Genomic DNA, 12,599 nt, shown 5'->3' with positions numbered 1-12,599 from the left:
TAAGCGAACCACTGCAGTTGTTAAACGAACCTGGCTTCCCCATTGACTTTGCTCAGGGATCTACAGACTTGGCCCTTTGACGACTGGTGGACTCCAACTCCCAGAAGCCCACCAGTCACGAAAGGGCCAAGTGTGAAGACCCCTGATCTTTGCTTGGCAAATGGGCGCAAAAGGGGATCACGTGACCCAGCAACCATCATAACTACGAGTCAGTTGCCGAGCAAGTTTGATCACGTGACCGTGGGGATGCTGCGATGGTCATAGGGACGAAAAGAGGTCATAACTCGCTTTTTTTTCCAGTGCTGTTGTAACTTTGAACGGTCACTAAGCGAGCTGCTGTAAATTGAGGACTCCCTGCATGGTTAATCTTGCTAACTAACATGGCTATTTTGCATTTCAATTGGATTTATTTTTCTCTTAAAATGAGGATATGGGTTTGTCAAAGCACTGCACAGGGGGATGTAGACAACTCTTCCTCCTATGGCTGCATCGCTTGATGAGCTTCTGACATTCCTAAACGGAAAAGATCAGAACTGATTTTGCTCCCCAGGGTCAAGAGAGGACGTGGGATGTCCGCAGTTTGTCTTCTGATGGGAGAAAGCTCGTTAGCACTAATTGGTACCTGGCTTGTCTCTTGGTGAACGTCAAACGACCTTAGGACTTTATTCCCACGTTAACACCTTAAGTTTTATGCCCCTCTTTCATCAGACGTCAGTTAAATGGAGACACGTGTAATTTGTTCGTCTTGCCTGTAGCTGGTTTGCTATGCAAAACGGGCTGCTTTCATCCTATCCAATCAACTCCACCATTTTCTTTGACGTGAGAACTATAGAAGGGAATGTAAGCTAGGGATTTTAAGCGGGAGTGAATCCTTTTTAATTAGAACGTTCTGAATAAATTGCAGTTAAATGATCTTCCTGCCTCGGAGCCTTATTGGAGCCTGGGCCCTATTCGACTAAGACAGGAATAGGCAACCTTGGCTCTTTTATGACTTGTGGACTTCAACTCCCAGAATTCCTGAGCCAGCATGAGGGAACTATGGCCCCTTCATGACTGGTGGACTTCAACTCCCAGAATTCCTCAGCCAGCCACGCTGAGGGAAAAGGGAGAGGTTTCCAAGCTGAGCCATGCTGGCTCAGGAATTCTGGGAGTTGAAGTCCACGACTCATGAAGGGGCCAACGTTTCCCCCATGCTGGCTCAGGAATTCTGGGAGTTGAAGTCCACAAGTCATGCAGGGGCCATAGTTCCCCCATGCTGGCTCAGGAATTCTGGGAGTTGAAGTCCACGAGTCATGAGAGGGTCAAAGTTCCCCCATGCTGGCTCAGGAATTCTGGGAGTTGAAGTCTACGAGTCATAAAAGAGCCAATGTTGCCTCCCCCTGGACTAAGAGGTCCCTTGCGCCTGACATCTCTTGAGTATCGACATTAAACCTTAATTAAATGCTTTCCTCTGATTCCCCCTTTTTTGGGCCAGGACCCGAAATATCCCGTGGAGAACCTCTTCCTGGAAGAGAGGGCTCAGCCCTGGCTCTGCTGCCCCCTGGACCGCAGCCGGCAGCTGAGGGCCGAGTTGCAGCTGGAGCAGGCCGGTTGCATTGGCTACATCGATGTAGGTAGGCGGGTGGGGGGGGATCTGAAATGCTTGGGGGGGGCAGTAAAAGGTTTGTGTTCCAGAGCATGGAGCGAGAGATACCAGCTAAGAATCGGGCCCACTTGATTTTATCTATTTGTAAAATTTATTGGCTTGCCCATCTTACTTATAATCTTAAAACCAAACTATATGAAAAGCTAAAAGAGGTAAATGAAAAGCTGTGAGGACCCAGTTCGTAGTGATTCAGACTCGCCTATACGGCTGGTCCTTGACTTGCAACAGTTCTTTAGTGACCATTCAAAGTTACAACAGGCAGTGAGAAAGGTGAGTTATGACCGTTTTTCACACGGCGGTTGCAGCATCCCTGCGATCGCGTGATCAAAACTCAGACGCTCGGCAAGCTGGTTCGTGTTTATGACGGTCGCAGCGTCCCGGGGGGTGGGGGTCACGGCGATCTCCTTTTGTGACCTGACAAGCAAAGTCAAGCCAGATTCACTTAACGACTGTGTGACTAACCTAACAACTGCAGTGATTCACTTAACAACCGTGGCAAGAAAAGTCATAAAATGGGACAAAATTTATTTAACAACCGTCTCACTTAGCAACAGAAATTTGGGACTCAATTGTGGTCGTATGTTGAGGGCTACTTGTATTGTCAAGAGGTTTTGAGCCTTTGCCTAAGAAGTGGAACTACAGGTGGTCCTCATTTAATGACCGTTTCAAGTTGTGATGGCACAGAGCGAGGGGACTTACGGCCAGTCCTTGGATGTTTGGGCTATCCCAGCTCCTCTGCGGTCACGTGATCTGGCACTTGGGAACGGGCCTGCAGCATCCCATAATTGCCATTTTCGCCTCTCCCTGTCAGCTTACCACGAGAAAAGTCAGTGGTGGGCCAGGAGGGAAGGTCACAGGCAGCTCCAAAAATTGCTGGCACCCTCCTCCAGCTGCTGACAGCCCCTCAACCGCCTGGGCCTCACTTAGTGTCCTGCGATCCTCTGAGTGACGGCAACGGGGATCGCTGTCATTAAGCTGCGAGCTCCTGCGACATCACACAACTGCAGGGCTCAACGATAGGAATCCCAGTCCTCGTTGCCATCGTCAGCTCAGGGGTACAACGGAGCCCAACATTTCTTCCGTTAAGTGAGACCTTTGTTAAGTGAGGTTTGCCCCACTTCTTTATTGCTGCCGTTAAGTGAATCACTGCAGTTGTTAAGTTAGTAACACAGGTGGTTAAGTGAATCTGGATTCCCCCGTTGGCTTTGCTTGCCGGAAGGTTGCCAAAGGGGATCACGTGACCTCGGGGCACAGCAGCGGTCGTAAGTGTGAACCCGTTGCCAAGCCTCTGAATGTTGGTCACCCGATCGTGGGGAGGTCATAAGTGTGAAAAATCGCTTTTTTCAATGCCATTGAAAGTAAGGGAACTGTTGCAAGGTGAGGAGCGTCTGTAAATGAGTGGGCTGAGAGTGGCCTGCTTGCCTGCGTGCCGTAACCGGGGCCCAGCGGAAGCGGGGGGGGCTTGCCCTGGGGAGTAAGGGGCTGTCCTGTCTTGGCTCCGCAGGGAACTCGGGCTCGGCTTTCCTCCAGATCGAGGTGGGCCGCTCCTCCTGGCCCCCGGGTCGGGAATACCTCACCCTTCTGCCCACCTCCGCCTTGATGCTGCCGGCGGATGCCAGGCTGGACCAGAACCGCTCCGGGGTCCGGATGTTTAAAGAAGGTAAAGGAGAGGTGGGGGGGGCTGGACTAGAGGACCTCCGAGGCCCCTTCCGGCCCACGTTTTGGAGCTGGGCTTGCGAGAGTCGGCTTTGTTGTGTCACGCAGGGGACCTGCTGGCTTCGGCTCTGGCGGAGAAGTGGGACCGGGTGCGGGTCACCTGCAGCCAGCCCTTCAACAGGCACGCCCAGTTTGGCCTCTCCTTCCTCCGCATCCGCACCCCGCAGGATACGGAGGGGAGTCTGGGGGAGCCGGAAACCCCCTCCCCTTGCCAGGTACGGCTTCGCCTGGGTTTGGCGGTTTTCCTGTACGGTTCATTTAGCGGCCGTTCAAAGTTACAGCGGCACTGAACAAGAGGGACTTATGACCCTTGGACTTCAACTCCCAGCATTCCTGAGCCAGCCACGCTGAGGGGAAAGGGAGAGGTTTCCAAGGTGAGCCATGCCGGCTGAGGAATTCTGGGAGTTGAAGTCCACGAGTCATGAAGGGGCCAAGGTTGCCTACCCCTGACATATATGTCTTGCTTAGCAACAGAAATGTTGGATTGAATTGTGGTCGTAATCCGAGGACTATTGCCCATTAATGAATAATGAACAAGGATGTTCAGTCCTCGTTCTCTGCCTTCCTCCCCAAGGCCTGCCACCTCCGCCGAATAAATTCCTTCCTCTGTATCCCTCTTAGGCTTCTCCGGGGTCTTCCCCCAAGCCAGGGGTCTCCAGGGGAGCCTTTGGCAGGAGCCTTTCTCCGGCAGGACCAACGTAAGTACCCAGCTTTGCCCTGCGCAGCTCTGGCTCCTTGGCAGTCATTTATTTATTTGAAACATTAATAACATTAAAACTATAACGCCCACCTGATGAAGACATGAAAAGCAGCCAAGGCCTGGTACCCATCGGTTCTCACGGGCATCTTGTCTGCCACGGAGGGGGTGAAACTGTCCCTTCGGCAGCGCCCTGAAATCCTGGCGCTTCCCCCGCCGGGTGTGGATAAGAACCGGCCCAACGTTCACCCGGGATCCGCTGCTTTTCTCCCTCCAGGTCCGGCACCCGAGAGGAGGCGCTGCTGAAGAACCAGCTGCAGCGACTGGATTCGACCCTCCTCGGCAAAGGGCTGGGACCGTCTGGCCTGAGTCGCCCAGCCCGGCTGGTCCTGAAGGCTGCGGCCTCTGCCCGCAAGCGAGCCCCTCCCCTGCCCGCTGGGTGCCCACCGCCTGCCGCGGGGGCCAGAGAGGCTAGCCGGGCACCGGGTGAGCGCCAGGAGGGAGAGGGGCTCTGGGCCGTCCCCAGAGGGCGGGGGGGCCCTCGCGGGCTTCGCGGTCCCTTCATCCCAAGAGGCTGATTAGACTGGACCCAGAGGGGCTGCCAGGAGAGGTTAAGGTGGGGGCCAGTTTGGCCTAGTCCAGGGGTCCCCAACCCCCGTCCGTGGACAGACCCAGTCCGTGGCATGCCAGCAACCGGTCCGCAGAAGCAAGCAAAGCCCCATCCGCAGGATGCAGCAGCACACAAAGCCACACACCCTCCGGTCCGTGGAATAACCTCTCTCCGTGGAACCGGTCCCTGGTGACGTCCAAAAGGCTGGGGGGGCTCTGCCCTGGCCTAGAAGCCAGGAGACGGTGCGTTTGAGTCCCGCCTTAGGCACCAAAGCCGGCCAGGTGACTTTGGCACCGATAGAATATTTGTGCAGGTAGTCCCCGACTTATGGCTACAATTGAGCCCCCAAATTTCCGTTGCCCAGCATCTGGATTTTGATCCCGTGACCGCGGGGGATGCAACGGTTTAAGTCTTGGCGTATTCGGGTTTTTTTCCCGTGTAAGATTGAGAGTGTCTTGGCGACGTTTCGACGAGGTCCCACTCGTCATCTTCAGGCTGGTGTCTTCGGCTTCCTGCTTGTGCGAGCAAAGCGTGATCGGAGCTGCCGTCTCTCTATAAATATAGGTGGGGTTGTGTGTGGTGCTGGCTTTGTTGCTGTAAGCGGGTTGGTTGGCTGTGTGGTTACATCTTGATTGGTTGATGGCGTTATCGTTTGCGGATTAGTCGGCTGTTTTGTAACATCCTGTGCGGCTGAGGTGTTGGCTGTGTGTCCATTAGTCTTTTGTGTTGTAACGACCTGGATAATGGGATGTGTGATGACATCCTGAGCTGTAGTGTAGTGATATCCTGAGTTCTGTGTTGCATGCACACACACACACACATATACACAACATATTTTTTTAAGAAAAAACAAGCCTGCAAACCAGAAGTCTAAAAACGAAAAGGGCTCGGAGAAAAACATCCTGGCGGCCGCTGCCTCCGCCGTAAGCGTGGCTGGCCTCCAATTAAGAGCTGAGCTGAGCCCGGCGGGACCCAGGAATCTCCCTGCGGATCACTCTTTCCGTCCAGGGATCTTGCAAATCACCCCGGGCTCCACCGGCTGGTTGCTCTTTAACCGGCAAGCCGTTCCCGGGGGGATTTATGTTGCCGGCGTCTTCTCTCCCTCAGGGCCCCAAGAGCAGCCACAGGCCAGGAAGGGCGGCTTGAAAGCAAGGAGAAGAGCCGGGGCGCAGCGCAGCGCCAGGAGGAGGTGAGGAGGGGCGGCCTGGCCCGGTTTGCTCTCTGGTAGGCCTGCTGGGGAGCGCTCCCTGTAGGCCTCGACTTACGACCACGTCGAGGCCGGGTTTTCCACTGCTAATCCAGGCGGCCGTGGAGCGAATCCCGCCGGATTTTCCGCCATGGTTGTAAAACGGAATCGCTACGGTTGTTAAATGAATCGCATGGTCATTAAGCAAATCAGTCTCCCCCCTCCCCCATTGACTTTGCTTATCAGAAATGGGGAGGGGGGGAGGACTTTGCATTTGATTGGAATTCTGCCTTTAAGGGGAAAAAAAATCCACCTTGAGGGGAGAGAGAGGCCGGCGGAGAAGAGACGGGGGGTGGGGGTGGGGAAACCCCATTGCTAAAGCAAGACAGTTGTTAAGAACGTTTTGCTCTGCTTTACGACCTTTCTTGCCACAGCTGCTAAGTGAATCGCTGCAGCTAAGTTAGCAACAGGGTCGTTAAGTGAATCCGGGCTCCCCCATTGACTTTGCTGGTCGGAACATTGCAAAAGGGATCACATCACACACACACACACACACACACACACACACACACACACACACACACGGGACACTGTGGCCGTCATAAATACGAGCCAGTTCCCAAGCATCTGAATTTTGATCACATGACCGTGGGGAGGCTGCAACGGTCGTAACTATGAAAACGGTCGTAAGCCATGTTTGTCGGCGCCGTGGTAACTTTGACCCGTCCCTAAGCAAAGGGTCGCGTGCCGAGGACCGCCTGCAAAAGGGTTTTCTCTTCAGACCTAGGAACGGCCCTCGGAGGGACCGGGGAGCCCGCAGCCAGCGAGGAAAGCCGCCAGTCTGGGAAAGTGACGAAGAGGAAGAAGAGGGCGGAGGAGGAGGAGGAGGCACGTTGGGCACCTGCCCAATCTGTGCAGGTGAGCCAAACCAGGAAGTGGGAAACCCTGCAGGTGGGGAGGGCAGAGGAGACACCTGTGTGCAGACCACACCAAAGAGATTTCCGCAGGGCTCTGTGTGTATGTGTGTGTGTGTATTGTGTGTGTGTGTTTCTGCCCCCTAGCCCACCCACTTCTGTAATGCCAGGGTCAGCAGAGATTGTTAACATCCTGAAAGTATTTTTAAAGTACCTGTCCAGGGGTGTATACCTCACGTTTTACACAGACGAGTAAAAGGAAAGTAACCCAAGCTCTGGAATAGGCCTGGGGGTGTTCTTCCCTAAATCCCCCCCCTCCCCTGGGAAGATGGCCATTTGCAGAATTGCCGCGCGCACACACACACTCACACAGGCTTTCTGCACTCACCGCAAATGTGCAGGCTGGGGAGAGGGGACCCCTTCTGCCTCTCTGCTTTGGGGGTTACAGGGTGGTCCACTTGCTCCTTTTTCTCAATGCCGGACGCTCTAAAGGTGGGTGGACCCCCCCCCCCACTCCCAGAATTCCACGCTGGCTGGGGAATTCTGGGAGTGGAGCTTTACCCATCTTTAGAGGGGCCAAGGTCGAGAAAGGCTTTAAGGCAGGGCTCTTGAAACCTGCCCCTTTGATGACTTGTGGACTCCAACTCCCAGAATGCCTCAGCCAGCGTTGAGAGTTGAAGTCCACAAGTCATCAGAGGGCCACCTTTGAAGCGCCCCCCCCCCTTTAAGGGCCAGCTGTTGTTTCTTTGCCCTTTGGTGCTTTGCATGATTGGGAGACCTGGGTTGCTGCAGGTCTGACTGGAAGGGAGGGAGGGAGGAAGGATAACAGGATAACAGAGTTGGAAGGGACCTTGGAGGTCATCTAGTCCAACCCCCTGCTCAGGCAGGAAACCCTAATACACCATTTCAGACAAGTGGCTGTCTGGTCTCTTCTTAAAAACTTCCAGTGTTGGAGGAGGGAAGGAGGGAGGGAGGGAGGAAGGCAAAAAAAAAAAAGAATAACAATAACAGAGTTGGGAGGGACCTTGGAGGTCATCTAGTCCAACCCACTCCTCAGGCAGGAAACCCTAATACACCTTTTCAGAAAAAAAGGGCTGTCCAAAAACTTCCAGTGTTGGAGCATTCACAGCTTCTGGAATTCATTCTTTGCCTTCTCCCCCCACAGGTCGTTTTCCTGCCGAGCGCTTGCCCGTCCACGCCTCCGCCTGCGGAGAAGCGAGGGCCCCTTCGCCTCCCGGGCGGGGGTCCTGGGTGGAGTGCCCCATCTGCCGGGACCCCTTTCCCGCCTCCGAGGTGGAGGCTCACGCCAGCCGCTGTGGGGAAGACTACCCATAATCCTCAGCCCCAGCTCGCCTGCGAAGAGAGCAGGGTGTGTCCTTTGCATCCAAGGCTTCCTGGCTTCTCCTGTTCAGACGTTAGAGGAGGGGCTGGGAGACCCCCCCCCTCCAGGCCTCGGGAGAGGAGAGCCGCCAGAGGGCACGGCGCTTGGAGAGGGCAATTCCAGATTGGGGGCATCCGGGATGCTAAAGCCGGACTCCCTGACCCACATATCCACAGCCATTTGCCTGTGACGGTGACACACACACAAACACCGCCAAGCAGATTGTCCGCAACCTGGCCGTGGGATTCCCTGGAACTTTTCAAACTTTAAGGCCCGAGAGTTTGCTTCTCGGGTCTTTTCACAGCAGGGAGAAGAGGCGGTGCTTTGACCCGAGAGCCTGTGGGCTTCTGGGGGGGCGCGTGGAGAAGAAGAACCGGGGTGGGGGGGGGGCTGTAACCCAGCTCAGAGGATGGACTGGCATGGAGACCCCTGGAAGGAGAGCGGGGGGGGCTCAAGGCTGCTGAGCTGATAGGTTGAAATACAGACTCCAAACTCTTGTTATAAGCTTCCTCTTCTCGCTTTCTGGATCAACAACGTTGTTTACTCCGCGGCTGGGAGGAGCGCCTGGCCTGCTCTCCTGGGGCGCCGTTTGTCTCTCGGCGCATCCTTTGCCCTCTTGATCCGCAGCCGGAAGACCCGGGAAGGCAGGTGGGGATGCGGGGCCCACCGTGCAGCCTCCCCGCATTCTGGGCGGCTCGGCTGGTGCCGTGGGCAGAGCTGGTGAACAGGAGACGCTTGCCAGGTCTCTGCCTGCCCTGCCTCGTGGTCCTGCCTGGAAGTGGACTGAGGCAGGAAGGGAAATGTCAAGGGCCTCCTTGAGAGCGACACAGCGGTGCCGCCCCACCCGGCTAGGTTTGTTGCAGGATACCAGAATCGGAAGGGACCTGGGAGGTCTTCTAGTCTGGCCCCCTGCTCAGGCAGGAAACCCAGGGGTAGGCAACTTTGCCTCTTTTGTGACTCGTGGGCTTCCAACTCCCAGAATTCCTGAGTCAGCATAACTTTCCCCTCAGCATAGCTGACTCAGGGATTCTGGGAGTTGGAAGTCCACGAGTCACAAAAGAGCCAAGGTTCCCCACCTCTGGACTATACCATTCCAGGCAAAGGGCTGTCCAGTCTCTCCAGTGTTGGAGTATTCACAGCTTCTGGAGGCAAGGAGTTCCACTGGTTAATTGTTCTAACAGGACGTTAACTGCTGAGAAGGCCAAAGAAAGAAGAGAAGGACTGGAGGTGTCATCAAGCTGTTCCCCAAAGCGCCTGAATGGAAACTCATCAAGGAGAGAAGCAACCTGGAACTAAGGAGGAATTTCCTGACTGGGAGAGCAATTAACCAGGGGAACTCCTTGCCTCCAGACGTTGTGGGTGCTCCATCCCTGGAGGCTTTCAAGAAAAGACTGGACAGCCGTTTGTCCGGAATGGCATAGGGTTTCCTGCTTGGGCAGGGGGCTGGACTAGAAGACCTTACAAGACACCTTCCAACTCTATGAATTGTATCATTGCCCTCAAGCCACTCAACTGGCCTTCGTGCTAAGGCAGGACTAGAACTCGCCGTCTCCTGCTTCCCAGGCCAGCACCTTAACCCCTGGCACCAACAGGCAAACTAATGGGCGGGTAACGGCCTGGCCTTGCCTCTTCCGAGCCCTCCCAGGCGGTCATCTGAGCTTGCGGCTCAGAAGGAGGGCTGCAGCGGTCCAGGAGGGGAGACCACCAGGCCCCCCCAGAACTCTCAGGGAAACTCCAAAAGCTGCCCCAAAGGCTGGGGCAAACCAGATTCACTTAACAACCGTGTGACTAACCAGTAATTCACTTAACTGGCAAGCAAGGTCATAAAATGGGACCAAACTCACTAAACGGTCTCACTTAGCAGCGGAAATTTTGGGCTCAAATGTGGTTGTAAGTTGAGGACCACCTGTATTTTGTATCCTGCCTTTGTTATTTTGACAAATAATTAAAGGTGAGCATATCCAACACACCTCCCACCTTAGATCTTTTTAGATAGAGGATGCCTTATAGCTCAGGGGTCCCCAGCCTTGGTAACTTTAAGACTTGTGGAGTTGAAGTCCACAAGTCTTAAAGTTGCCAAGGTTGAGGACCCCTGTTATGGCTGTTTAGTACTTGGCGAAATGGTTTGATTTTTCGGAAGGCTGCCTCCAGGGAGAACCGTGACAGATGGAAAGAGTTACGATTTGGGGGTGGGGGGGGAGGACTTTTAATGCAATCATAATAAGGCCTTGGTGTAATTTTACAAGGATTATTCCGTTGCGTGCCGCATATTCCTGCAGTTCCTCCACTTGGATCCACTGTTCATCAAAGTCTGAAGCAGGGGCTCCCAACTGGGGGGGGGAAGGAGGGGGCGTGACAATATCCCAGCCCCCCTGCCCCTGAAAATTTAGGCTTAGAAGTTTCAAAATTCTAGTGTACGTGCATAATATGCCCTGTTCACCGCCCTGAGTCCTTCGGGAGAAGGGCGGTATAAAAATTTAATTAAATAAATAAATAAAATAAATAATTGGTGGATGGCCCAAATGTTCCACTCCTTACCTTCGAACCTCCTGTTGGATTTTTTAACCATTGGACTGCCCTCTCTGGACTTGCTCGGACTGTATGCTTCGATATTCTGATACGGACTTGCTCGCCCTCAGGGGTGCCCCCCTCTCCTGGGTGCGTCCCGCCTTCTTTTCTATCCCCAGTCTCGATGAAGGGCCCAATTATTGGGACCCTGAGAGATGGCCGGGTAAGGCCAGGGGCTCTCGATATAAATTTAATAAGAGGCCCCTGGTTAATTTTTTAGTCAAATTTTTTAGGGGGTTGGGGAGGGGGGTGGGGGGTAGTGGTTGTCTGGCTGTGGGGGGTGGCCATACAACTGTGTTGCAGGCCAGGCCTGGGTCTGACGGCGTTCGGGGAGAGCGGGTTGTGGTTACATCTGGGGCTCGGGAGCGGGTCGTGGGATTGCCGATTCCCACGACACTGGGGTATGGCAGCAGGCGTATGGACAGAGGGCCGTATCGTTACCGGGAGGGCCGTCTCCGCTGTTTGCAAGCGGTGAGGCGCTCCGACCCTCTGGTTCTTCCCCGAGGTGCCGGGAACGAGGATGTGCAGCCTCCTGAGCTCTGGCTGGTGTACCTGAATGCCAGGTCCGTGGTTAATAAGGCTCCCCTTGTGCGGGATCTGGTGGAGGGTGAGCATGCGGACCTGGCTTGTATCACCGAGACCTGGTTGGGTCCAGAGGGTGGGGTCCCTTTGGTTGACCTTTGCCCACCAGGTTTCCGAGCGTTACACCGGCCTCGGGCTCAAGGTAGGGGCGGGGGAGTGGCGGTTGTTATTAGGGAGACCTTATGTCCGCGGGAGACCACCGTTCCTCAGATAGTCGGGTGTGAGTCTCTCTTTTTGAGGTTTGGTTCGGGGGCGCAGTTGGGCTTGCTGCTGGTGTACGTTTCGCCTAGTCACACAGCGGCAGCCCTGCCCGTGCTACTCGATGTCCTCTCCGGTTTGGTGATTGAGTTCCCCAAACTTCTAGTTTTGGGTGACTTCAATCTACCATCCCTGGGAGGGTCATCTGAGTTAGCCCGGGAGTTCATGGCTTCCATGACGGCCATGGACCTGACGCAGGTAATTTCTGAACCAACTCATGAGGGAGGCCACACCCTTGACTTGGTTTTTTTATCTGGACGGTGGTTGGATGATCTTGGTGGGGGCTCTCCATTTATTATGCCCCTGTCATGGACCGATCATCACCTCCTGCGGCTGGTCTTCCGTATTGCCACCCCCCACCGTGGGGATGCGGAACCAACTAGATGGTACCGCCCCAGACGCTTAATGGACCCTCTCGGGTTCCAGGCAGCGCTGGGATCCCCACCTGCCTCCGTCGCTCACAGCTCGGCGGATGCCTTAGTGGAAGCCTGGGAAAGGGCAGCCACTGAGGCACTGGACCGAGTTGTACCCCTGCGGCCCCTGACCCGGTGCAGATCCCATCGAGCTCCATGGTTCTCCGCGGAGCTCCGGGAGATGAAGCGTCGGAAACGGGGCCTAGAGAGCTGCTGGAGGTCCAGCCGATCCGAATCCGACCGGTTGCGGTTAAGAACCTATATTAGGTCTTATCTCGCAGCGATGAGGGCAGCGAGGTGCAATTACTTCTCTGCCCTCATCGCGTCCGCAGATAATCGCCCGGCCGCCCTGTTTAGGGTGACTCGCTCCCTCCTTAATCAGGAGGTGAGGGAGGATCCCTTGCAGGGTCGTGCCGAGGAGTTTGGTCAACATCTGTCGGATAAAATCGCTCGGATTCGGACCGGTTTGGACTCCAGCTGGGCAGAGTCTGACGATCAGGACACGGGCGGTCTTGTCAATGTTATCTGGGAGGAGTTTGATTCTGTGACCCCTGATGAAGTGGACAGGATTATGGGGAGGTTGAGCTCCACCACATGTTTATTGGATCCGTGCCCTTCCTGGCTGGTTT

At 55.0% G+C, this 12,599-nt stretch overlaps 1 protein-coding gene and 1 long non-coding RNA gene across 2 annotated transcripts; both read left to right on the top strand.

The window, feature by feature from the left end:
- Positions 1 to 1,589: 1,589 nt before the first annotated feature.
- Positions 1,590 to 4,473, top strand: LOC308668271. The gene is made up of 3 exons (XR_014026483.1): positions 1,590 to 1,609; positions 3,983 to 4,059; positions 4,336 to 4,473. It is a non-coding gene; the product is annotated as an uncharacterized lncRNA (long non-coding RNA).
- A 589-nt stretch (positions 4,474 to 5,062) lies between these two features.
- On the top strand, positions 5,063 to 8,373 carry LOC308668259 (uncharacterized protein). The gene is made up of 4 exons (XM_081328037.1): positions 5,063 to 5,232; positions 5,776 to 5,857; positions 6,636 to 6,772; positions 7,934 to 8,373. The coding sequence occupies exons 1-4, from the start codon at positions 5,064 to 5,066 to the stop codon at positions 8,101 to 8,103; spliced, it is 558 nt and encodes a 185-aa protein (XP_081184163.1). The 5' UTR covers position 5,063; the 3' UTR covers positions 8,104 to 8,373.
- Positions 8,374 to 12,599: the final 4,226 nt, after the last annotated feature.

Source organism: Vipera berus (genome assembly GCF_964194415.1).
Source record: "Vipera berus genome assembly, chromosome: 4".
In the NCBI taxonomy this organism is placed as follows: domain Eukaryota; kingdom Metazoa; phylum Chordata; class Lepidosauria; order Squamata; family Viperidae; genus Vipera; species Vipera berus.
This window is presented reverse-complemented; position numbering and strand designations above follow the sequence as displayed.